This window comes from Peromyscus maniculatus, chromosome 19 (genome assembly GCF_049852395.1).
Source record: "Peromyscus maniculatus bairdii isolate BWxNUB_F1_BW_parent chromosome 19, HU_Pman_BW_mat_3.1, whole genome shotgun sequence".
Classification (NCBI taxonomy): domain Eukaryota; kingdom Metazoa; phylum Chordata; class Mammalia; order Rodentia; family Cricetidae; genus Peromyscus; species Peromyscus maniculatus.
In genome coordinates, this window is record NC_134870.1 from 6431553 (window position 1) to 6458254 (window position 26702).

The following is a 26702-nucleotide window of genomic DNA, read 5'->3' on the forward strand; positions in this document are numbered from 1 at the left end:
CTTTTTTTGTCAAATGTTTGCCACAGCAGTGAGGAAAATAGTTAATAACAGATCATTACCAAACCTCCTTGTCTATCGTACATACATTGATCTTCATTGAGGCCTTCATGAAAATCAAAATGAATAAGAATATGTAAAACAATAAAAAGTATATTGCTTCCTTATAATTTCACTAGTTTTATAATGTATATAGTAAGATTTATTTGTAAGGGTTTATAAGAGGTACATCTTTACAGAGTGTATGCTTCAATGTTAAAAATTGAACATATAGATCTATTATAATGCTTTGATCTCTGAAACTGATACAGTCTAATATTATGAGAGGGTTTGTATCATTTATTTCTTACATTTTAAGTCTGAGGTGTGTTTATGATTAATAGCATAGGTTTTTTTAAAGCAATCTTTCCATATTAAAATTTAAAAGGATACCTTTGTGTAATCATGAAATGTAGAAAAAGTCTTTATTTTTCCTCAGTTCTAATATGTAAAGTTGATTGACTTTCTTAAACTTCAGTTTCCTCTTGTATCTGGGTAACAGCAACAGCTGCCTGGAAGGTTTCTGTAAGGGGTGGGAAATCGGGGGAGTCATGTGCTGAGTGCACAGAAAGTGCTCAGTTGTTATTGTTATTGAGCTGTTGAAACCCTTAGCAGAAGCTGCAGTTAATCTCCAACTCCAGCCTTTTCTGGTCCTACCAAGCTGTATCTTAAATTGTGATTTTGATGACATTTTTTCAAGGAAAGAAAACCCCAATTTCCTAAGTTTTCAAAAGTATAAGTAAACCCTCTGTAAGAGTTCACCTTCCTCCCTTTTGTAAAATCTTTTCTAAAATCTGTAATTTTCCTGCTTCTCAGTATTTAATTTATTGCTCCGTGGTGGTATGGTAAAATAAGGATTCCCCTTGCATGCATAATACTTACATACAAACATACCTACACACATGCATGCATACACATGTGTGTGCATGTCATTGAAAGCAAATACAGCTGTTGAGAGAATGGGTTGGTAAAGCCAACTGTATCTCCTGTATTAGATGCAGGAGAATCATACAGATGGTTAGGATTGAGAAAAAGTTTCCAGATTTTGATTTTCTATTATGTGTAGTATGAGGTGACTTGTTTATTTCATGAAACACTTGTTTTCCTCATCTGTGGAGATGAAAACAACAGTGATACTTACCTTGTAATGAGCCCTGAGATAAAGTGATTCAAACAATATATAAATTCTATAGCCACATGCTTTTATAGCTGCTAATTATTTTAATTAATTTTTTCTCTGTCCTCCTTACCCTTGAATAATACTTTCAAAAAGTTGTACTCTTCTGTGACAAGTGATCCCTTGAAAGGGAAGAAGAACTGTAGGCTGAGAGTTCCCTTTCTTTACACAGATGCCTCTAGATCAGAGTATTTCTTCTATTCATCCACACATGCACCTATACGCATCCATCCATGCATGTGTGCATCTACTCACCCATTCATCTTATATTTCATGGACTCTAGCCATTTGCTATCTCTATGATACATAAAAAGATTGTTAACTTGGATATCATGGGTTTTTTTTTTTTTGAGATTTCAGAACATGTGAAGATGTAAGAACACAATTCAGTTATCTAAATCTTCAATGTCTTCCTAAAACCAAGACAAGGACCTCTATCATCTTTATAGCCCTTCTATATATACATGGTAAAGGGGCAGAGAAAGAAATCAGAGAATTAACATCCTTTATAATAGCCACAAGTAATATAAAATATCTTGGGGTAACTCTAACCAAGCAAGTGAAAGACCTGTAATGACAAGAACTTCAAGTTTTTAAAGAAAGAAATTGGAGATGATATTAGAAGATGGAAAGATCTCCCATGCTCATGGATTGGTAGGATTAACATAGTAAAAATGGCCATCTTTCCAAAAGCAATCCCCATTAAAATACCAACACAATTCTTTACAGACCTTGAAAGAACAATACTCAACTTTTTACAGAAAAACAAAAATCCAGGATAACTAAAACAATCCAGTACAATAAAAGAACTTCTGGTGGTATCACCATCCCTGATCTTAAGCTCTATTACAGAGCTATAGTAATAAAACCCACAATGGTATTGGCATAAAAACAGACAGGTGAATCAATGGCATCAAACTGAAGACCCAGATGTAAATCCACACACCCACGGACACCTGATTTTCAACAAAGATACCAAAATCATACAAAATGGAAAAAAGAGAGCATCTTCAACAAACAGTGCTGGCATAACTGGATTTCAGCATGTAGAAGATTGCAAATTGATCCATATCTATCACCCTGCACAAAATTCAAGTCAAAGCAAATCGAAGACCTTAACATAAATCTAGATACACTGAACCTGATAGAAGAGAAAGGGGGAAATAATCTCAAATGTATTGGCACAAGAGACAACTTCCTGGACACCACACCAATAGCACAGGCACTGAGATTGACAATTAATAAATGGGACCTCATGAAACTGAAAAGCTTCTGTAAGGCAAAGGACATTATCAATAGGACAAAATGGCAGCTTACAGAATGGGAAAAGATCTTCACCAATTCCACATCTGACAGAGAGCTGATTTCCAAACTATATAAAGAACTTAAGAAACTAGATATGAACAAACCAAGTAATCCAATTAAAAATGGAGTTACAGAGCTAAACAGAGAATTCTCAACAGAAGAATCTTAAATGGCTGAGAAACACTTAAGGAGATGTTGTTCAACATCTTTAGCCATCAGGTAAATGCAAATCAAAACAATTCTGAGATTCCACCTTACACCTCTTGTGAAGAGGAACACTCCTCCATGGCTGGTGGGAGTGCAAACTTATACAGCCACTTTAGAAGTCAGTATGGAGGTTCCTCAGAAAACTGAGAATCAACCTACCTCAAGACCCAGCTATACTGCTCTTGGGCATATACCCAAAGGATGCTCAATCATACCACAAGGACACCTTCTCAACTATGTTCATAGCAGCATTATTCGTAATAGCCAGAACCTGGAAGCAACCTAGATGCCCCTCAACCGAAGAATGGATAAAGAAAATATGTTACGTGTACAAATGGAGTATTACTCAGTTGGTAAAATCAATGACAGCATGAAATTTGCAGGGAAATGGTTAGAACTAGAAAAAAAAATCATCCTGAGTGAGGTAATCCAGACCAAGAAAAGCAAACCTGACATGCACTCACTCATTAAGTGGATATTAGTTGTACAATGAAGGATAACCAGGCTACAATCCACAGACCCAGAGAGGCTGGGTATCAAGGAGGGTTGCCTTGGGGGAACACCCAGATCTCCCTATATTGTGAGTGGACTGAAGGCAGGTGGGGTGGGAACATGAGAGATCAGGTTGTGGGGACATGGAGTGGTAGAGTGCTGAGGAGGTTGGCTTGGGGGAGCATTGCAGGTCACGTGGAAGCCTGGAGTAGGCGAATTTCCCAGGAGTCTACGGGAGGACCCCAGCTTAGACTTAGCAATAGTGGATAAGTAGCCTGAACTGATTGTCTCCTGTGACCAGACTGGTGCCTTGCCCAATTGTCATCAGAAGTGTTACCCAGAAACTGATGGAGGCAGATGAAGAGACCCACAGCCAAACATTAGGCAGAGTTCAGGAATCCTGCAGAGGAGGAGGAGAAAGGAGTGTGGGAGCCAGAGGGGTCAAGGACACCACAGGAAGGCTCACACTATCAACTAACCTGGGCTCATAGGAGCTCTCAGAGACTGAACCAACAACCAGGGAGCTCACATGGAACTGATCTAAGCCCTCTGCATGTATGTTATAGTTGTGTAACTTGGTCCTCTTGTGGGACTCCTAACAGTGGGAACAGGGGCTATGTCTGACTCTTTTACTGGTTTTTGGGACCCTATTTCTCACACTGGGTTACCTTGTCCAGTGTTAATAGAAGGTGAGGTGCTTCGTCCTACTGCAACTCGACATGCCATGTTTTATTGATACTCATAGGAGACCTGCCCTTTCCTGGATGGAGACAGAAGAGGAAGAGATTGAGGGGTGGGATGGGGAATTGGGGGAAGGGCTGGAGCAGAGGATAGGGAAGTCTGTGGCCAAGATATAAAATGAATACAAGAAAACAACAACAACAACAAAATCTCCATAAAACCCAGACAATGAAGAAGTGGGAAAATCAGAAAAAAAAATGGTAAGAATTAGTTCAGGTGACATATTGATTTGGACATTAAGCAGGCTGGCATTTCTATCTTAAGCTTTCCATGCCTGTTAAAATACTCTGCTTGCTGAAGTGTTCAACTGAACTAAATTTCATCTAACATCTGGCCCTTGCATAAACACAGCAATGAAAACATGTCTTGTTGCCTCCGCATTGGGTATAAATTTTAGAAATCCAATGAGTGTTGCATTCTTGGTATGCCCTTTCTTTTCCTTTTGTGTTTGAACTGATTTTGAGCTCTTACCTGGAATTATAAGAATTCAAATATTTAGCATGCACATCTCAGCAGCACAGAGCAACTATGTTGAAGAAGAGGTCTCTGTGGCCTTAATTTTGTCATGATTATTAGACACTCTTTAATTGCTCTGTCCTTGTGGCAAGCACTCATGTCAAGCCTCTTACAACACAGGAATGGGAGTTGGAAAGGGAAACACACAGGATGAATATGACACGTTTGTAGCCACTCAGGAGTTTAGAATCTAGTGGAGGAGACAGGCACCTAAGCAAATCATTTCACCGTAATATGACAAATGCTATGAGAGATACATATTGATCTGTCTCCCAAGGATTATTCACCCATCAGATGGGTTGCATACTCCATAAGTGATTAACCCCAACCTTGCAATGAAGGTCTATAACTGCTAAAAATTGAGATGTTCCTTAAACCAAGAGTAGGGTGGGGGGAGGGTGCTAAGTGCTTACTGCACATATATTATCCATCTGGATGGACAGGAGCTGCTAAACACCCTGGAGGTAGACCATCCATGTAGCAGCGCCTGTCAGTTGTTGGAGTCTTTGTGTTTGGATTCACTGTGAGGATAGCTGATGTCCTATACTCTATTTTGCAGATGTGGACATTATGAACGAAGCCAATGAAAACCCAATCTTCGCTGTCTGTAATCAGGGCCTACCCCATAAACTCTGCAGGCTTTCACAAATTATAAATGATTTCATGGGATCTACCACCATTTTGTTTGGTGTAGATTATACTCACGTATCAAAACCTCCTGCTCATTTTAATGGGAGTGCAAATACTACAACTGAATTTAAAACACCACCAAATATACAGTTTACTTTTAAAAACATTTGAAGATTTATTTGTGTGAGTCTAGTAATACCATCTGCAACAGAAGACATGGAACTCAGCCACACTGCTAATTTTTTTAATAGATTTTTCCAAATATTAGACATTACAGTTTAAATCTCTTTAACATTAACTCTAATGTTGGAATAACATTTCAGTTAATAAATAATTGTGAATATAACCATACATTTATTTTGCTTGGTTCATCATACATTACAGATTTATTGTGATTTGGGTGATAAAATGATAAATAATTGTTTATATATTTTCATAAATTGCATGTTTACTTAATCCTAAAAGAATCTAAGAATACATCTCAATGGGCTATATAACTTAGGAGTATCTTTTAGCTATTGATCCTTGACTTAAAAGAGTAACAGTATAACTGCTCTTAAATTCAGTGTTCACAGCATATATTGTAGAACATTTGTTGGGTATGTATTTTCACAGGCCATGGGAAATTATTTGCAAAAAATGAGTAGTCTCTGTTTTGATTTTTGAAATTAAAGGTTTAACATTTACTTCTGAGAATTATGGTTTTCAAAGGTTTGTGTTATTAGGATTTTCTGAAAAGCATTGAAACCTAGACATGAATTCAGAAAATTCGAGGTAAAGAAAGTGAGTTTTGTTATTAATATAGTAACCATGCTTTCCTAATAATTTCCACTCTGTCAGTTTACTGGGGAAAGGTGTAATTACTATCGGGTCCAAAATGTTCCAGATTTGCATATCTTGTAGTCTTATGATAAGAACTTTTTATAGTTTTTAGACTATTGTCTATTCAATTGTCACAGAGGCAGTGCTTGGCTCATATGTGACATTGGAGGAGGGTGTCAACATGTTGCAGCAAAGGCCCACACGAGGATTAGTGCCAGCATTTTAATCTGTTACTCTGTTTTGGAATTTTGCTTCTATCAATGAAGTTAGACTAGTGCACACATTGCCTGGATTCATCTAGAAGAGCTGTGGTGCTTTTTGGAATTGATCTCTAATAAGTCAGCTCATTTCAATCATGCACACTTTCCAGAGATTTCTATACTCCTTATGGAATCTTCAACAGTGAGTTGCTCTGGCCAGCAGTGTCTGTGAGCTGTGGTACCACACCCCTCTGATCATTGCAAGGAAAAGGACTTCTGAGTAGTGTCAAATGATAGAAGCAATTAAAACCACCAGTGACTTAGGCTCCAGAAAACACTTCTTTGTAGTGTAAAAAAAAAAATAGAAGTTTTGGAAGAAAATGGAAACATGCATCTAAAATCTGACTCCTACATTTGAAAGAAACCCTCAGAATCTTTAAAAGCATGACTCCCTCTCCACTGTTTTGACAGACGATGTGCATCTTCAGTGTATGGACCACGTTGAAATTTGGGGGCTGTCTGCGTCCTCTTCCTGAGGGAGCACAGTTGGCGTCGTTCCGTGGCGCGTATAAATCTTTTATGTCTTCCTGATTTTTCCTTTCTGATCTCTCTGCTGTGTCTGTCAGTAGCCGTCCCTTGGGAACAGCACTATGCTGTTCAGCACTGTGCACTTCATTAATAAGAAGGGATTAAAGGAAAAAGCCCTGATCTCCTAATACACTGGATAATTTGGTGCCATCCACAAGGCAAGAGACCCCTGCTGCATGGATGTCATTAGAAAGGTACAATTTCATTACTGTTTTCCTGGCAGAGCCTTGAGTGAAATTCAGACATATTGTCTTCTATGCAAAGATAGAGCACGCTGAAGCCTTCACCCTCTGCCCCTAGACAACAGATTGTAAAATCACGCCCTTTGTTTTCACTTCCATGTGGCCTGTGACGATACTGGAGATTATACTTTTATTGAATATTGGGCAACATTAAAAATTAGAGATTATTGGTATTCTTAAATCCCAAATGAGAGTCATATATTTTTATCAAATAACATGCTTGTTTTGATTGCCTACTGTGTGCCTGGCACCATGCCAGTTGCCATGGTTCACTGTTTCTCAGTCCCTACAATTTCAAATGCTATCACCGGAAATGAGTGTTAAGTGAGTACACACGAAGCAAACTGTGCAGCAACACTAGAAATAACCACAGGCCAGGGTCATCAGGAATCTGCTCGGCCATTCCTGTCAACTGAGTTGATGTTGACCTGACACGTTTGTTGATGGCCGATATCACCCTCTGAACTGAAGCACCCTGGCCTTAGGTCTATGTGGCGTATTGTGAAGACACTTGAAATAATGGGCACAAACCACCCTTGAGAGGCTTATGCCCTGGCTCTGTGAGTGCCACTCGGTTAGAGAGTGACCTTAGGCTCTGGTGTAGCATATTCGATGCCCTGAAAAAGGAGCCTGGGCTGACAGCATCTACTGTAAAGTTTGCAGGTGGCACTGAGAGGCGTACGCTAGTCTTGTAGCTGTCTGGGAACTTGCACACCAGTTTCCTAGCACCGAAGAGGATTGGGTTTAATAGTGGTCCATTATCTCGTTGCCACAAACACAAAACTGCCATTAACAATCAGAAGTCACACACAGTTGGAGAAGAAAGCCCTTGATTATTGGCTCTTTTCAAGCTCGCTAGTCTCACAGAGATGGGTCTTCTCTCTCCCACTACTAAGTTTTGTTTAGCGAAGTTGACATTTGTAGTGTGATGTCTAAGAGAAATGCTAGGCTAGACAGTTACAATGGTAGAAACTGGGGTGTCCACAGAGCATTCTACTGGCGGACGGCAAAGCAGTATGGGAAAGACAAATGGTTTTAACAAATAAACCAGGCAGTAGGATAAATACTTTAAAAACACATTAAGCTAGGAGCAGTAGGAAAGGTGGGTCTCACTGGAGCTTGAGACAGAGGTGGTCTCCTCACCCCCTTATTCGGCAACCATGCTGTACCTTGTCTACCACGTATTTTAATCCACTGTAAGTGTTAATACACTCACAGTGAGGATCACCTACAGTTGTCATGGGAAGTGAGACAGCATCAGAGGCCGGGATGGGGCAGGACCAGTTTACACCATCTAGAATAAGCAGGGCTTGGACACCAAAGAAAGGCATGATTCAGCTTGTCAAGATCTTGTCAAAAATATCTCAGCTAGTGTTTCAATATGGACAACAGAATGACAAACGAATTCCCCAGTTTTGCCAATAAATTTTACAAAGTAAATGAAGCGGTTGGAAGCTTAGGTGGTTAGTCTTGTGTGGTGCGTTTAAGACTCAGCACTGAAAACAGAACAGTCGTTTGGTGACAGGTTCCCCTCGCTCTGACACTTGTCAGGCCCCACCTCCCACCAGACTCCCTAGGCCTGTCTATCCTGAACCTCAGTGATGTCCCATGTGTATGCTCCATTAGACGGAACTAACGCATCGGCAGATTAATATTCTTTCCAGATTTCTTGACTTTAGCTCTATAGTTTCTTGGAGTTTGAGGAGGAAGAAGGATTATAATGAACTGGGCTTGGGTCTGCCAGTCAGATATTTGCCATATAAATACAAATGGCATATCAGCAATGACCCTTGCTAATTTTTTCCCTCTGAGGTAGTTATAAATAAGGGATGGCTCATGAAAGAACTTATTACTTTTCTTGTCTTGAATGAGCACAGCACTGTGACATACTGCATTTTGTCATTGTTAAATCAATCCAATGAAGTCAATATTAAAGTGAGGATTGGCAACACCAACTTCATCCCAGAGGTGCCCATATGCTCTGTCAGGCAAGACTTGACCAAATCTTGGTACACATTTTCAGTTGTAATTATTGAAAGGGAACTCAATAAACTAGTTGCATATTTGCTTTGGGTATACTTTAAAAAATATATCTGTTTTAAAATTTCATATTCATTATAGGTTTCTTCTTCCCCCCACTGACACTAGTAAAATACGTGTTGCTTAAACTGAGTAATAAGATGTGACAAGGGAAACCTGCAGGTGGCTGACTTATAACAAATCTGTCTCCTTGATGGGGGGCAGGAAGTCCGAGGTGAGCTCCAGGGAGTCTCTTCTGCTCTCAGTGCCAGCTTCTAGTCATACCGAGGACAGTACCTCTCCAGAGGAGTCCTTCCCCTTCTTCTCTTCTCCACGGTCAAGGTCAATGACGTGCACCAGCCCCGGCTTCAGAATCAAGTCTTCCGTCTCCACTTGGCTCCTGTTGTCCTCCACCTCCATGTAGCTCCCTTTGGTCTGCTGCGCAGCCTTGCTGAAGGCCTCCTTAAGGCGACGTTTGAGCTCCACGTCGGGACAGAAGACGTACTCATAAAGGGCCCCCGCCAGCACAGCTCCTATTATTGGTCCAACCCAATATATCTGGGGAAAGATGGAAGAGGAGAGGAGAGGAGTAGAGAAAAGTGAAAACTGGGCTCACTGGATAACCATGAATGTAGAATCTAACTGACTTGAATTAAAGCAGCAACTGTGTTACACACACACACACACACACACACACACACAGATGGATTTGAAAATAAATGAAAAAATATACCAAATCTACACAAAAGATCCATAAATTATTAAAGAACATTTGAACATAAAATAAGAAAGAATAATGTCTTCTATTTTCTTTATTTTAATATTATATTTTTAATATTCTGATGGTGGTGGTGGTGATGATGATGATGATGATGATGATGATGACAATTTATTTGAGACAAGGTCTAGCTCAGGCTGCTCTTAAGACTCATTACAGCTACACAGAGAAACCCTGTCTCGAAAAACCAAAAAAAAAAAAAAAAAAAAAAAAGACTCATTACATAGCTTAGGCCAGCCTTGAACTCACATTCCTCAACCCTAAGCATCATGAGTGTTGAAAATATTAGTGGGTACTGTCACATCAGGCTTATCAACTTTGTGGTAAGTCTTATCATAAAATAGCTCTTCTCTGGTGGCTCCACAAATTAAGCAGACTCTACTAGGAATTCTTTAAATTAAGAAGAAAAACCAATTTTTGGAGCATGTTTCTCTTATGTATTCTATATTAACGTTGATTAGCCTTACCTTGATTTTCTGTATAATCAAGATCATAGTGCAGTTCTATCATTCAGGGTATTTGTTATTCAGTATGGCATAATGAATACAGTCCACACCCCACCATTTAGCAGTTCTGAGTGCTTACATCAGGAACTTTTTCCATTTAGAGACAAGGTCTCTTGTATCCCAGGTTGTCTTAAACTCACTATGTAGCCGAGGGTGGCCTTGAACTGCTCATCCCACAGTTTCTTCCTCTGGAGGGCTGGGATTACAGGCCTGTGCTACCATGCCCAGTGTGTATGGTACCGCAGAGAGAGCCAAGGGTTTCCTGCATGCTGGGCGAGCACTTTAGAGATTAAATTATGCCACGAGTGACCCAACGTCTATGCCTTACTTTCTTCAAAGCAGGGCTGTGATATAAATTCCACACGGCTGTGAGGACTAAATGAAATACCACTTAGTGGTTTTTCGCTCATGGAAACCAGTTCAGTTCCTGCTTCCTAGACAATTTAAAGCTCTGTGTATGACTTGGCTGTTATTAATTAGATGCGTTTCCTCTGTAAAATTCGGTGACTTTATTGCAGAGGAAACACTATAGCTTATTCATCGCTCTCATTGGAGCGTGTTTCTCTCTGCATAGTGCTTTAGTGACGACCTCTGCTGACTTTAGGGCTGGTGACTAGGTAGGGATGAGTGAGTGATTCCACAAAGTTTCAGTAAACAGCATGTTTTATCACATCCGTGATGCACCCAGAATGAACTGAGCTTTCAGTCTGATTAGGCTGGAGCGTGTACTATAGAGCACATGCACTCTATAGAACGTTAGGCACTCATCCAACCGAGTCACCTGGGACCAATCCCTTGTTTACTGAGCACTATAACGGACTGTACTGAGCACGGTTCTTATCTCATTAATAACCTTTGATACAGATATTGTTAAAACATACATTCTTGTGGATTGGAAAGTTGACAGTTTGAGAGGTCACAAGCGTACTTAAGATAGCATACTTAAATGATTGAGCTGAGATGTCTGGTTTACATGACTTCAGAACACTCTTTTACTAACTTACTGTTTGCTCTCTCACTTGAAAAAAAAGTTTATAACTATGTCTCGCTTAAAATGCCATCTGGAAATTAACTGTACTTGGCATCTTCTCTGTAGAGCCTAAAGGAGAGCCAAGCTTCCCCCTGAAGCTGAGCACATGTCCTTAACAGGGAAATAGCTGGGAGAGTTGCTGGACCAACCAAGCTCCTTATCTTGAACATGAAAGAGCCCAAAGGCGGGTTTATCTTCCCTGTACCCTTTCAAAGGAGAAACGAGAGCCCTGCTCTGAATGCCTTTGCTCTTTGTTCCCTTGGTAAGATCGCAGGAGGTCGGTGTTACTTCACAGGCCCCGAGTCCACAAGGAGAACAGGCACTGTTAAACAATCACTACCCTTCCCCAACCCTGGAGGAGACGGCTGGCCCCATGTTCTCAAAGCTCAAATTGCTATTCCCAAACAGAGTTAGTTATGTGTTCTTTAAAGTATTTTTCAACTTTTATGAATAATTTTACTGCTGAAAACAGAAAAACACATAAACTACATAAGTGTTAGAAAAAAACCTCCTAAATTGTCATTATATTACCTAATTAAAACCTGCCCATTTATTGGACAATCTATAAACTTCACATTAAAATTTTCCATTTGGGGGCTGGGACAACGGCTCACTGGGTCAAGTGTCTCCATGCAAAACAAATGTGAGGTTCTGGATTTGAGTCCCTAAGACCCACATAAGAGCAAGACACCATAGTGCGTGTCTGTAATTGCTGTGAGGACAGGAAATAGCAAGCAGAGATAAGAGAATCTCCAGGCCGGTTAGCCTGGTGGTCTGTGGTGAGCACCAAGGGACTCTGCGGCAAACACGGTGGGACATGAGAACTGATCCCTAAGCTTGTCCTCTGACCGCCACGTGCCATGGCAGGTATGTGCCTGCACTCACACATATGAACACACACAACACCTACATACATCACACACACAGAGAAAGCAAATTCCAGGTTAACATAGTAAGTCTTTTCAGAAACATCAGTGGCAAAATGACCAGTCCAATAAATGACTTTGGGGATCAAGATTTTGCATGTCTGTGCCCAAATTCTGTCTTAACAGCTCAGTACACATTTTGTATGAGGCAATTTGTACAGTCATGTGTGACATTTTCCTTGTTGCTGGGTCATGCCATCCTTGAGCAGTTGTGGCTGAATCCATTGCGGCCACATGCATAAGATCAAAGCACAAACAACAGATTGTTACATTCATAACTTTACAAAATGTAAAATCACATTCACAATATATGAATGGCAATAAAAGTTACGTCTATTTTAAGCTTGCATATATATATCATATTTTGTAGGTTATTTAAGTTAATGTATGAGTGGTTTTCACAATTGCCTGTGATTCAAAGGATATAAATTCTTTTGTTGACAGAAACAATTGAAACAGAAATGATTATGACTCTCACTACTCTAGGCCCAGATTGACAAGAAGGTTTAGTCCTGAGATTAAAAGGTGCACCTTCTTGGGGCTCATTTGTTTTTCTAGACACAGCTGTGGTGACAAATGGCATCAACATCTACATGATTTATTCGGTGTGATCCATGGTCCCCATGCTTCCAGCTCCTGTGCTATTAATTATGTTATGCTTATGTAAACTAACATGGCTAAAAACCTTTGTCATAGGTAATACTTTAAAGTATTCCTTTTAAAATAATAACTTCAATTTCTGTTGTTGCTGGGAAGGCTTTCTTTCAATGATTTAAACACTAATATTCAGCACCCCCTTAGGATTTAAATTTATTCTACATAGGAAACCCTATGTACCAAGTATTCTGCTGCAGTCTGTCAGATCTATGTCCAGACTAATGGTTCAAGGAAACCCAACTGTCAGTGAAGACCTAGAACAGAATACTGAGATCTTTTGTACAGGACTCTGCTAGGCTTTTCTCTGCCCCTGGTGACAGAGGCAATAACCAGCTGAGACTTGGAGTTGGGGAGAAAGCCACAGAAACTAGTTAGCTAATTTATGCCAATAAAAAGTCTTGTGGACAGTTGTTCCTAACTTCAGGAAGGTGGGGATGTCAATTTAGTAGTTACCCAGTGGTTTTCCCAGTTTCCCATGATAACTGCAGGTCCAAAGGATCGGGCTGGATTCATGCTGGCTCCAGTATAATTGATCTGCAGGGAAAAAAGAACAAAACCACAGACATTTTGGAAACAGGGCTCTTAACATTTGCTGAAACTTGTTGCTCTCTCCTCAGAGGAACACTGAGATTTAGCCGCTTTGTAGTTGGCCAAGTGATGGATCACTTAACGTCAACACACACGGCTGGATCTGAACGAGCTGTGGATTTTGTGGCACAATCTGCATGGTACATGTTCAGTTAGTTGGCAGACCATTTTTTTTAGCATGTACCTCTCTGCTGAAAAGATAACACTGAAATCTTACTCTTGAAATAATGCAGATGTTGCAGCGTTTTTGCGCTGGCCAGGTCACTGGTTACATTGGTAAAGGCTACAGGAGGATTGTCCTAGGAAACAATACAGTGTTCTCAGCTGATTGATACTAAAAACAGCTGAAGAGAGCTCTAGCTGTAAACAGCATCTTCAGGCCTGCTTCAGGGGGAGGCTAAGTGAGATGATCAATTATTCAAATGGACTTAAAACTTACTGCAAACAAATGTCCAATTGCGACGGAAAATCCAATTGCTAGAGCTATTGAACCGGTAACATCAGTCCGTTTGGAATCACAGCTGGCAAAAATAGTGAAGACCAACTGGAATGTGATTATCAACTCCACCAGGAGCCCGTGGCCAGCAGTAAGGTTTCCATGAACCTAGAGAGACAGAAAGATACTCCATCAGAATCGAAGCAAGAGTCTAGGTCTACAACAATGAATGGGTTTGAAGGGTCGTTTTATCTGCATTGGAAGTGATGGTTAACTTGAGTCTTCTACCAAGCCCAGGCTGAGATTTTCATGCCTTCTACCTCCTAAAAGGAAGGAATCAATTTACTCTCATTTTGGGCCATTACAGATAATTACTTTTACAGTGACTGAATTTTCACTGAATGTTGTTTTTAGCAACACAAGCAAAATGTGTTCCTGCTGCACTTAGAGCGTAAAAGACGCTCTTCAGAGATTTATAATATTACAAAGCAATTATTAGACCCATTGATTAGGTTTAGATTAGTTCCTAGGTATCTCAACTAAAGCATGAGCCCGGTGTTTAAAGCCAGCCCTGGTGCTGAGCTACCCAGTAATACTGCCAACCCACAAAGAGTAAAGTGGAGATCCAATGACTGTGGGTTCGCCCTTTTCTGTTTTTGTTTTTTCCAATGGGGTTTCTCTGTATAGCCTTGGCTGTCCTGGAACTTGCTTTGTAGACCAGGGTGCCTTCAAACTCAGAGATCTGCCTGCTTCTGCCTACTGAGTGCTGAGATTAAAGGCGTGACTCTTTATGCAGATCATCTAAAGTCCCCTACACGAAAAGCAACAAATTGTTGGCCTTGCTAGGAAACAAATAATTGTAAGGCCTTAAGCTAAAAATACAGTCAAGCCAGTCATGCTGATTTACACCTGTAATCCCAGCACATAGGAGGCTGAGGCAGGTGGATTGCTACAAGTTCAAGGCCAGCCTGAGCTAGATAATGAGTGTGAGACCCAGTCTCAGAAAAACATACTCGTCGTTACTTGAGTGAGAGAGAGACAACACAAAGCATTTTGAGACCTTTTTAATCATGTCTAAGTCACTCAATAGTAAATAATAATGTCCTCTCAATAGCTTTCCTCTATCTAGACAGGGTTTCACTATATAGTCCAGGGTGGCCTTGACTCCTGATGCTCCTCATTCCCTGGTCTCCCAAGTGCTGGGATTATAGGCAACCCCCCCCCCCATCCTCCGTGCCTGGCTCTTCTGTGTGCATTTAAAACACCACTAGAGCCGGGCGGTAGTGGCGCACGCCTTTAATCCCAGCACTCGGGAGGCAGAGGCAGGCGGATCTCTGTGAGTTCGAGGCCAGCCTGGGCTACCAAGTGAGTCCCAGGAAAGGCGCAAAGCTACACAGAGAAACCCTGTCTCGAAAAAACCAAAAAAAAAAAAAAAAAAAAAAAAAAAAAATAAAACACCACTAGAATAAGTTTCCACTCTTTTTTTTAAAAGACAAGTTTCTATATAGTCCAGACTGGCTTTGAACTCGATACATAGGTAAGGACCACCTTGAACTTCTGGTTCTCCTACCTTTCCTTCCCAAGTGCTGGTATTGTAGATATGTGCCACTACATCTCATATATGTGGTGCTGGGACTAGAACCCAGGACCTCCTGCATTCCAGGCAAGCACTCCTTAATCAAACCATTTGAGGAACGCCCCTCGGCCACTGAGTCACCTTTCAGCAGAGTTTGCACACAGCCTGGAATTCTAGCACAGAAACAAGAATGTAAGCGTTCTTACCATGGTGACGCCCAAGCCTCCCACCACGCTGGGTGGTGTGACCAGGTAGAGGATACCAGCTCCAATGATGGCGCCCAGGCACTGCGCAGCGATATAGAAGACTGACTTGGCAATGCTGATCTTTCTCGTGCACACCATGGCCACTGTCACAGCGGGGTTGATGTGGCCGCCACTGATGTGTCCAAAGCACTGCACCATGGTAGCAATGCTAAGTCCGAAGCAGAGGGAGATGAGGACCATGTCCATGGGTAAGGGGTTTTCCGATCCACCCCAGTTGATGGTGGATCCCAGGCTGAGCAAAACGAATATAAGCATGGCTAGAAATTCTGCTGCGACTGCCTTCCAGAAAGCTTGAGTCCAGACCCCTTTGAAAGCCACCATGATCCTCTCTCTGCTGCACGAATGTCCACACTTACTGGAAGGAAGAACACATCGAGAATCAGGAGCTACCAACCCGGCTTTCCAGCTGGAAGGGGCGCTGAAATTTGGCAGAGGGGGTCAAGGCCTTCAGTCTTGCAGGCTGAGGATGGGCTACTAAACATTCTTTGCAAACCAAGACAGAATGCTTCTGGAAGTCTCCTTAATTAGTAGCCAAGAGGTTGCTATTCTGATCCTTCAATTTCCTCGTCTCTGGACAGCAACCCCAGCTGTCCCTAGAAATGAACTATCTCAACCAAGTTCCTTAGGAGCTTAAGAGTAAGATGTGTTTAACTGGGAGTTAGTCTCCTCAGGCACTCAGTTTAAGGGGAGGGGGTTGGCTGGAGAGATGGCTCAGCAGTTAAGAGCACTGGCTGCTCTTCCAGAGGACCTGGGTTTGGTTCCCAGCACCCACATGGTGGCAATCTATTACCCGTGACTCCGCTTCCAGAGGCTCCAAAGCCCCCTTTTTGTGCCATCTACAGACACTACACCCAGGTGGCACACAGACATACATGCAGGCAAAACATCCATCACACACATGAAAGAAATCAGTCGGAATAAAAGGGGGTAGGGCATTCAGTGTAGGACCGATTCCCAGCACCTCTTGAGCATCTCTGCACCCTCTGCTGTCTGCTGCAAGCAGCAGCTCCTGTGAGCCAGGATGAGGCCATCCCAGGGAGTGGGGGTGCGGAAATATGGGGAGAGTTGAATGGGGTGACAATGTGGGTGGTTGTTCTCATATTTCATTATGTATACATTTCTGAAGAATAAAGACAATGTATCTTTCTGAAGAATAAAGGGAAAAATTTTTTTTTCTGAACAAGGAAGAAAAACATATCTTAAAAAGGCAGATCTTTTCCAGTTTTGTATTTTGTAGTTTCAAAGAGGCATTTTGAACATGGATTTGGAGAGCGCTGTATCCACTCCTACCCTCCAGAGCGTGTGGATTTGGAGATTTGCAAGGAAGCTAGAACAGCACAACTGTCTTTCGGGAAGGTAAACTCTGGGAGGGCAGAGCTGCTCCTGTTAATTGGCGTGGGCCTTGGGGATAGGCAGGGACTCCGCAGGGACAGAGACACTCCCTGCTGTTGCCCTGAGCGAGGAGGTGGCAAACTGCCGGTGGCAGCAGCTTGGGAGCCAGAGGGGCATCTGCGCCCCAGCCCCTGGGCAGATCTGGGCTTGCAGCACCAGGACGTGACAATCGCAATCCCCAGTGGGGAGCCTGAGAGGCTTTGGAAGGGCGGGGCTGTGGGCCCTCCAGGCTGGTGCCAGGCTCCCAGGCCGTGGCCAGGTGAACAGACAGAAGTCGCCGTCAGAGGGGGCAGGCACCAGAGAGGGGAGCTTTTAAAAGGGTTTACAACGCAGAAGAGTGCCTCATCCTCCTCGGGCTCCTTTGTCCCCCAACTAGTGGGGCATCTCTCCAATACACCTGTCCCTCCCAAACTCCTGGAGGCTGGAGTAAGAGAGCCAGCCCCCTGCAGTCTACCCACCCACAGGGTGCAGAGCCAGGAAGATTAGCAAGAAAAAGGGGGCGTGTCAGGAAACAGAGCAGAGGCTCTGTGGGGAGGGTTATGGTGCTTCTCATTGAGGACTCCTCTCCCATGGGCTTGGCCCTGGAGCATTATATGGCCCCCTCTTGAGGAGCTTGTGGAGGTGAGGGAGCAGGTCCAAATGGGGTCAGGAAATGAGAGATGCCACCTGCAGCCTTTGGGAAGGGAGTCGCTCTCCTCTTGAGACTACCTTTTTTACTGACTTTCTTAGATCTTCGGAGTTGAAGAGGGTCGGATTTGAAGACACCAATGCAACTACTTATTTTAGCCAGAAATTGTTAAACTCCCTGTTGGAAGGGCAGTCACCCCAGTTACCTCCTTACCTAAGACATTCCTTTTTGTCCCTGGTCTGTAATAAGACAGATAGGCAGCATTTAGCATAGCAGACTGTACAGAGGGCTGGCTGGAAAACCAAGGGCTCAAGGAGGGTCGAATTGTCACCTCCCCGCCCACACACACACACTGTGAGGTTCTTATCTTTTGAACATCACTGATTGCCCTAGGGAGCCTGGGTTCCATGTGGCCAGTGAGTTAGCCCGGCATGACACAGGCTGGGAAGCTTTCTTCACCTTTAAGATTTCTGCTTTGCTGTTAGTTTGACAGTGGGGCTTTCCTTCTGACCTGAAAAGGGAAAGCAAGCTGTGCTCATGCTCACACACCCCGGGGGAGCAGCCAGCTACACCCCAATGTCCCCTGCCCAAGTGAGACCCGCTAAGTGAATCATGCAATTCTGAAGGACCCCAGCTGGGATAACGTTGACGTCGGCCTTAGAGGAAGATAATACAGAGACAAAAACAGCAGTTGGAATGAGGCCGAGAGGGGACCGGGGGAGCCATTAGGCAGGTCCCCCGAGGGAGAAGCTCTGAGAGCTCACATTGGGAAAGGAATGAGGAGCATCACTTCTGAACTCACCAGCAGCCCAGGTCGGAGGCAGGTGGCAGAGGGCAAAGGGCTATTACAAGCGCTGTCCTCTACAGCCCGCCACGGAGGAGGAGGACCAGGCAGGAAGTGAAGGGAGCTGGGTGGGCAGGAACAGTCCCTGCTCAGTCGCAGAGCACCCAGGGGAGGCGGTCCTGGAAAAGGCCAGCCTCTGTCTAACACCCTTTGTCACCTCACCCTGCTCATTCGCACACCTGTCCCCCTCTCCAGAGACCTGCGCAAGAAACCCAGCTGCTCTTTGAATGTCAAATCTTCATCAGTCAGAGAAATTAAAAAAAGAACAAAACACCCAAACCTGCGAACCCTAAGTAGAGACCTTAGAATGGTTTTTGCTCCCCCTTTTTCTCAAAACCCACAACCATCCGATCTCCCCAAACAGCCTCAGCCAGCTGTGGACCTCAAAAGCTCTAGCATGTGTGTACCCCTCTGTCTTTGTGGGAATCGCACCAGCATCGCCCACAGCCCCACGATCACGATCACCATCAATGTGCCCTGCTGTGTTTACATTCCAGAACAAAGCGGGGTTTGTTGATAGGACCGGGCAGCAGTGAACCAGACACAGGACTTCCTAGCTGAGTACACTGTCTCATCCCCTCCTGGACAGTTCCTGGGTGAGTGAATTTTCTAATGAAAAGTATTAGAGCAATTTCCCATGCTGAAAAGCATCCCTTTTCTTCCCCCTTTCTCTGCTTATCTTGTGTCTAAACTTGGTCCCCAGGCTTAAAAGAACCCCACCTGTCCTGTTGTCAGGCTCTAGATTCTGAGGAGACATGGATATCTGCAAAGAGAGAGTCCCGTGGTTAGTGCTCAGAGGCACCGTCTCCCTAAAGCGGAGAACTTACCCCCACCGTGGCCTTGCTGCAGCTCTGTCACTCATGCCGTCCCTGGCCAGAGTGCGCCTCTCATCGCCTGCCCCTGGGCTCCAGTGAACTGGGAGTCAGATTACGGGCACTTGTCTGATTGGGTTTTTGGAGTGTAGGGGTGGAAAGATTCTGCACCATGTGGCAATCACTAAGTTATATTTGAACTAGAAATCGTCCCTGTACCTGATCGCTATAGACACAGGGCACTTCAGGAATGCAAAGCACTTGCTGACATATTTCTTTGGCTACTAATCTTTTCAAGTGAAGACTTCCCTGCATGTTTATTTGGATTATTCCGATCACCAAGAACTGGGGAGGATTTGCCTTGTTGGTTTCTTATTGAAACTGAACGACTATTAGAAAGTGGGTTTGTATGAGCCAGCAATTCAGATGAATTGTGAGCTAGACATTAACTTTCGAGTGGCAAATAGCCAGTGAGTTATACTTGAAATGTGTGAGCTGAGAAGATAATGATAATATATAGCTGTAACTCCACTTACAGTATTTACTCCCTCGGTCCAATAATAATGATTACTATAATAATTTCTTTACATGAAGCAGCAGATTTTAAAAACACAGGGGTTAGATAAGAACAGAGTTATTGGGAAGAGTAGATAAAATTTAGTATTTGGAAACCTGGGGACAGGGATGACTATATACTTTGCTATTCAAAATGAGTGCAGGACACAGTGCTCGAAATTATTGAGGATTGTAAGATTGTCATAACAGGGAGTTGAGCAGAGTGTGGGTCCCCTCTACATCATGGCTACATGGTGGGAAATATCTATATGCCCCATCAGGCCCTCATTACAATTTTTTTCCTTAGATAGACCATAGATGCATATCAAAGGAATAATCTTAACTCCTGGTTTATAAGTGCATCTTAATAATTAATCAATGATGTCTAATCAACATAATGATTATCAGGAATTCATTGCTCAACTCTGCAATTAAAACTGTAATAAACAGTTCTACTTGTGGCTTCTCTGGCTCTCAACTGATTTCTTCATTTCAAATTGAAGACATATATGTGTGTATGTGTGCGCATGTGCGTGTGTATGTATATCTCTCTAAATAGTTTCAGTATGCAGCATGATAAGAAAGACATTTAGAAGTGAAAGACTCTTACATTTTTACATCTTTTGTCTGGGTGTCTGAATTGTTTGCTTGAGACAAGGCGACATATACAAAGCTCTCAGCTCTCCTTAGGAAAAGGGATTAAATTTTTGAATGGGAATTCTAGAGGAGCACTTTAATACCATTTCTCAGTAATCCTCAGGTAACAACACTTGCATAGACTTTCTTCAGAGTACTGTTGCTCGATGCTCATTGTGAAATCAGAATATTCTGATGAGAGGGGAGGGAGAGTTTCCCAGAACCTGCACAGACCCTTTGAAGCATTTCATATTAACTCTTGAGGTTTACTGTTTAGATTTCAAAAAGCTGTGCATTTTCCTCCCTAGTAAAACCCTTGACTTTCTAGGCTGATGTGCTAAGTGTAACTGCCTTGAACGTGAGAAAATGGAGCCAGGGTCATTATGAGGTATCTGAACTCAAGGAGTCCTGATGAGTTCGGTGGTGCTTTGTGAACACACCCTGTACCGAGGCCTAGGACTTCACAGGGCCAGGTACTTCATGGGGCCGTGGGGTGCTGGGACAACTTCTTTGCAGGTTCCCTGAGCTCATCAGCATGCTGGGTATGGCCTTGGCAGTTCCCGTTACCACCTCACACAGTGCCAGCAAGACTTGGTTGCCACGGTTTCCCTTTTCTCTGGCTGCTGATGTGTTGACAGTCCAGTTCCTAAGGGGTGAGTGTTCCCGTCAAGGGAGGAGCCACTCTATTGGCACCACCTCTTACCCTCATTGGTACTCTGCATAGTGGCTGAGCAGACAGGGGTTAACTCTTTACCCACCAGAGGGAGTTTTTATTAGCATGGTTGTCCCATTTGTAATTGAGTTGGCTTTTCTCGTCTTCCCACAGCAGTGTCAGGTTAGTGCAATGAGCAAGCTTCTTGCCTGGATACACAGACATTTCCTGTGGGTCTGCCTGTGGACCTGGGTGCAGAAAACAGCCTAGGAAGAAAGCTTGAGGGAATGGTGGCCAGGCAGTAGGAGGTAGGAAATTTAGTCAAAGTAACAACAGCTTCTAAACCGAGCTTTGCGGATCTGGGTTTAGATGCAAAGGACAGTCGGAATTCATTTGTCTCCCCACATTGAGGGCTAAGAGACCAAGTCCTTCAAAGGTGGACTGACAGGGCTTGGGTGATGACTCATTTGGCAAAGTGCTTGCCATGTAAGCGTGAGGACCTGAGTTTGATCCCCAGCACCCACATAAAAGCCAGGCATAGTGACATGTGCTTGCAATCGCAGAACTGTGGAGGTGGAGGCAGGAGGGCACACACAGGAGCTCACACACACACACACACACACACACACACACACACACACCACACACAGACACACACAGACACACACACATGCACATGCACGTACACACACACACACACACACGCACACACGCACGCACGCACGCACGCACGCACACATGCACACATGCACACACGCACACACACACCCCGATGCCTCAGTACCAGTTGGGAAGTGTCTCTAGCCTGGTGGAAACAATAATCTTGTTTCCTCTTCACAAATCTTGGCATCAGGCGCACCCCCTCCCCCAGGTCTGATGTGTCAGTATGTTCGTTAGAAACAAACACATGAACGAAACAACTCCAGCAGCTTCTACAGCCACTAAAACCGCCACAGTGAAGGACTAGTAAAGCTTTGTGCTGCTTTACTAGTCACTCTCCAACTGGTACCGAGGTATTGGTGTGTGTGTGTGTGCGTGTGTGTGTGTGTGTGTGTGTGTGTGTGTGTGTGTGTGTGTGTGTGTGGCATTGTCTTATGGTCATAATTCCTGGTGATTTCCGGCTTTTGTCCCCGTTCATGGAGCCAGATAAAGACAGTGCTTAAACGACAGCAAGGATTAGATTGTCGGCTCAGCATGCTGAAGTGGAGGTGAGCAAACTTGCTTCCCAGCGAAGGCAGAATCTTTTAAAAATTAATCTTTCCTCTCTCCCATGCCTCGTGGACGGGCTGGGGTTTCCTAGTCGGTAGAACAGGCTCATTTTCCTTGATTCAGACCTGTAAGCCACAGCCTTTGCTGCGGACTTGTGCTCTGCTGACATTTAAGGCAGGAATTCCCTGGGAAAATAGTCAAGAGATTCTTTTGGTGTGACTGGCGGTCCTCCAAAGGGTCTAGGGTTCCCCTGTCCAGGCAAGTGGGGAGAAAGAAAGGGAGGGAGGGAGGGAGGGAGGGAGAGAAACAGAAGGACGTTATTGAGTGACCGTGTTTCATCTGCAGCCTGCACAAAAAAGCAGAAATGTGGATGGGTGACTGGATGCTTTTCTTGCTCCTTATCTCCTACCCAGCTAATATGACAGTTCAGAGTGTGGCTAGTGCTTTAGGGGCAGTGTAGACACCGCAGGGGAAAATTGGTTTGCTGGGAAGCCAAGAGCTTTGGGATCTACTGAGCTGGACCAGGTTGAAAAACTAGCTAATCATCCAAATGCAGCTTAGAGTACAGATTGTTCCAAGTTTGAATTAGTTAGACTGTATTCGAGCTCAAGCAGCATTTTGGTGGTCACTGTCACCCGTGATGGTCACTCCAGAGCAGCTCAGAATCCTTAGGGACTTAACAGACCAACAGAGATTCAGTTTCAAGAGTAGATCATGGGCTGAGGAGAGGGCTCGGCAAGGCTGTTGTGCAAGCCGAGGGCCTGAGTTTAGATCCCAACACCGACATAAAAACCAGGCATGGCAGTGTGCCTATAATTCCAGTGTCAATAGGAGGGGCCAGGAGGAGCCCAGGGGTGTGTTCATAGTCAGTCTACCAATGAGTGAACTGCAGGTTCAGTGAGAGACCCTGTCTGAAAAGAAAACAAGGTAGAGACCTACTGTGGAAGCCCCCTGATGTTGGTCTCTGGACTCTATGTACATGCACACACACACATACCCCAGACAAGCACTCCCTCCCCAACCAATATGCAAGAGCAGAACAGGTGTTTTAAAATTCTGTGCTTACCACGATATGGCAGACTGAGCAGAAAAAAAAAATAACCTTGGGTTTTTTGTTTTTTTTTAAGCTTTTACAGTGATGTCAGTATCGGAACGTTTTCCAGCGCAGAAGTAGCTCATGACTACTAGAGTCTATGACTCCCTCAAAGTAACTGATCTGCGGCAGTCAAGCAAGGAAGAATGTGCTCAGATGAACTTTGTTGAACTCAGAACTTCCTCCCTTTCCTCCTCCTCTGCACTTCCTTTTCTCCTGCATTTAGAAAGGCACATTTGAGGAAATTCACCAGGTCCCAGAAGTCTCCTTTCCAGTGATTTGTGTATGTTGTTGCACCCTGGCCTGTGTTCCTGTTGTAGAGACCCCATGCTGCTACATCTTGCCAGTCCCTACCTTGGTGGTCTTAAAGGTGACCCCTTTCCCAGTCTCTGTCACATGATTCTCTGATTTGTCTTTAAACACATCTGGGCACTCACCTCTTCTTGAAGCATTCCCATCTGGGGTAATTTGAAGTGTGCCTGGGTCTCCAGTTGGTGGTTCTGTTTGAGGAGCTGAGGAGGCAAGGCCTTGCTGGATAAAGAATGTCACTGGAGGTGGGCTTTGAGGCCTTGTCCCCCACTTCTGGCTCATTCTATCTCTTGTGTTAGTAGTTGGGATGTGCGCTCCCAGCTTCCGGCCCTGGGTGCCATGCCTGTGGCTTGCTGTCATGCTTCCCTGCCTCAGTGGACTCCTATGCCTCTGGAACCATAAGCTCAAATAAACTCTAACGTCTACAAGTTGCCTTGATCATTGTGTTTAATCATGGGGAAAGAAACATAACTAAAACAACAGCAAAACCTTGTCCCTCAGTCACTTAAAAAATCGTCACACAAAACTGAGGAGATGGTTCAATGGGTAGTGTGCTTGGCATCCATCCACATGGACAGGAGTTCTATTCCCAGGACCTATGAAAAAGTCAGGCATGTGATATACACTTGTTGAAATTGTTTTTTATAATACTCCAAAGAGTACACGATAATGATTTTATAAACTATGGGAGCATGCAGTTGCTATTGATCATATTATCTTTTTAATTTTAGTTATTTACATGGTCCTAGGGATTGAACACGGTGCCTCATGCTACTCTATGGTGGGTTTGTGGTGTGTGTGCAGGCTTGACCTACACTATGTTACACAGAGGTGTCTCCAAACTGCCCACTATGCTGTGTGTTGGATATAGTTTTTGTTAGTTAAAAAAAAAAAGAGGTTTCTGGGCTACACATTGCTTTGATAGAAGCACAGACCCACTGTTTCTAAGAGTTGATGGCTCCCAGAGCTGGTGGTAAACGTACCACTGTGATGTTGGGAAGGTGATGAGGGCGGAGCCCCTCCTCCCTTCACCCAGGCTGAGCAAAGCATCCCTGCATAGGCCCCAGGCTCTAAACAGCCAGCTCAGGCACTAAGGACAGGTCCTGGCTCCACTGCCTGGGTGCCTCCCAAACAGTTCAAGCTAATCGACTGTCTCACTTGTCCAGAGGGCCTGATCCAGTTGGAGGCTCCTCAGCTATTGGTTCATAGTTCATGTGTTTCCACTAGTTTGGCTATTTGTCCCTGTGCTTTTTCTAATCATGGTCTCTACAGTTCTTGCTCATACAATCCCTCCTCTTTCTCTGGCAAGGGAGATACCATGATTAGTCTTTGATATTCTTAGCTGCAGAAAGACATTTGATTGTAAAAGCTGTTGAGTTAAGCCAATATGTATATTTTAAAAATACCTTGACTTCAAAATTTGGATCTAAGGTTATGTTGCTTTGGAAAGGAGGCTCTGCTTTTGTTTCCACAGAAAGCCAGAGGCTATGGATTTGTTCCAGATTAAGATACATCAGGTTTGACCAGCCAAGACCCCCTGAAAGATCTCCAATGACACCATGGCCCAGATGATCCAACATCCAGAATGGTTTCAAGGCAACTGGCTCAGACAATATAGCCTCATGGAATACCCCATAAGCTTAAAAATTTGTTTCCCCATAAGATATAGCCCCCCTCCAGCAGGAAGTAGTATGAGAAGCTATGCCCAAATTCGCCAATATACCAAGCTGGCTTTGGAGATGGAATTGGCTCACTCCTTCTCTAAAACCAAGTATACTGAAAAAAAAAAAAAGGTTGAGAGATTCTTTTGTCCCATATCAGAAGAGCCCTCTGGTGTGGAACAGAGAAAAAAACATTATATTTTATTTAAATCAGGTTGATTATAAATGCGATCTCTTTCTAAAGAAGAGTTAAGGTTATGTTTGTACAACTCATTTAAAATTGTAATGGATAATTAAGAAATAGATTAATAAGTAGTCATCTATGATAATCATACTTGTAGCCATGTTAGTTAAGTGTTCTAGTATACATAGATATATTTCAAATAGATAGGTAATCTTCAAATACTTCAAAGACCTACAGGATATGGCATTTAAAATGTTTAAAACTTTAGACTTTCTGGACAATGAGACATGTCTGCTCCTGGCAGCACTGATTTACTTCAGAGAGGAGGATGGGCATCAATGACACTCTATATGGAGGAGTTTATCTTCTTGGCAAAAATAGCCATTTGGGCAAGAAACTGTTCTTGCCTGGACTGCTTGATCAACTGGACACACAGGACCCATAGGAAGGTGACCACTAAACTTCGCTTGGCAAAATGGTCCTTCAGGTTCCTGCTTCTCAGAGGAAACTATCAGACATTCTACAGGACACAGAGAGAAGTGACTGAGAGACTCCAAGCCTGTGGGCTGAAGACAGATGCCCCAAATTTACAGAGAAACTTTGGATGACTATCCAGGCCGCCAGCTGTCTCTGTCTACTCTCACAAGACTCCTGAAAGTTGCTTGTATCCTTCTCCCATTTTTCAGGTAATAGTATATCCTTCTGAGGTCTTTGATGTAGTTGAAGACTAGTTATAATTTTCCTTAGTTATGATAAAGACAAGTTAGATATGAAACCTTAGACTCACAAATATAGGATAGATAGGATATCTTCTTTAATTTTGCCAAATAGACTAGATAATATAGACTAGATATTATAACTGTAATTCTTGCTTGATAATTGTTTTGTTATATGTAATTTTACTATGTGAAAGTTAAAACCTTCCTTTTTGACAAAAAAAGAAAGCAAAGGGGAAGTGCTGTGGATATTGCTCTGTGTAAATAAAATGC

At 43.3% G+C, this 26702-nt stretch overlaps 1 protein-coding gene and 1 long non-coding RNA gene across 2 annotated transcripts; one reads left to right on the top strand and one right to left on the bottom strand.

The window, feature by feature from the left end:
* Window positions 1–5254: 5254 nt before the first annotated feature.
* Window positions 5255–19700, bottom strand: Aqp4 (aquaporin 4). Its single transcript, XM_006983039.4, has 5 exons — window positions 19430–19700; window positions 15679–16093; window positions 13900–14064; window positions 13326–13406; window positions 5255–9533 (listed from the first exon to the last, which is right to left on the bottom strand). Exons 1-5 carry the CDS (start codon window positions 19462–19464, stop codon window positions 9255–9257), a joined length of 975 nt encoding a protein of 324 aa, XP_006983101.1. The 5' UTR covers window positions 19465–19700; the 3' UTR covers window positions 5255–9254.
* On the top strand, window positions 16088–24292 carry LOC121824171 (uncharacterized). The gene is made up of 3 exons (XR_013045979.1): window positions 16088–17094; window positions 19100–19198; window positions 23594–24292. It is a non-coding gene; the product is annotated as an uncharacterized LOC121824171 (long non-coding RNA).
* The last annotated feature ends 2410 nt before the right edge of the window (window positions 24293–26702 follow it).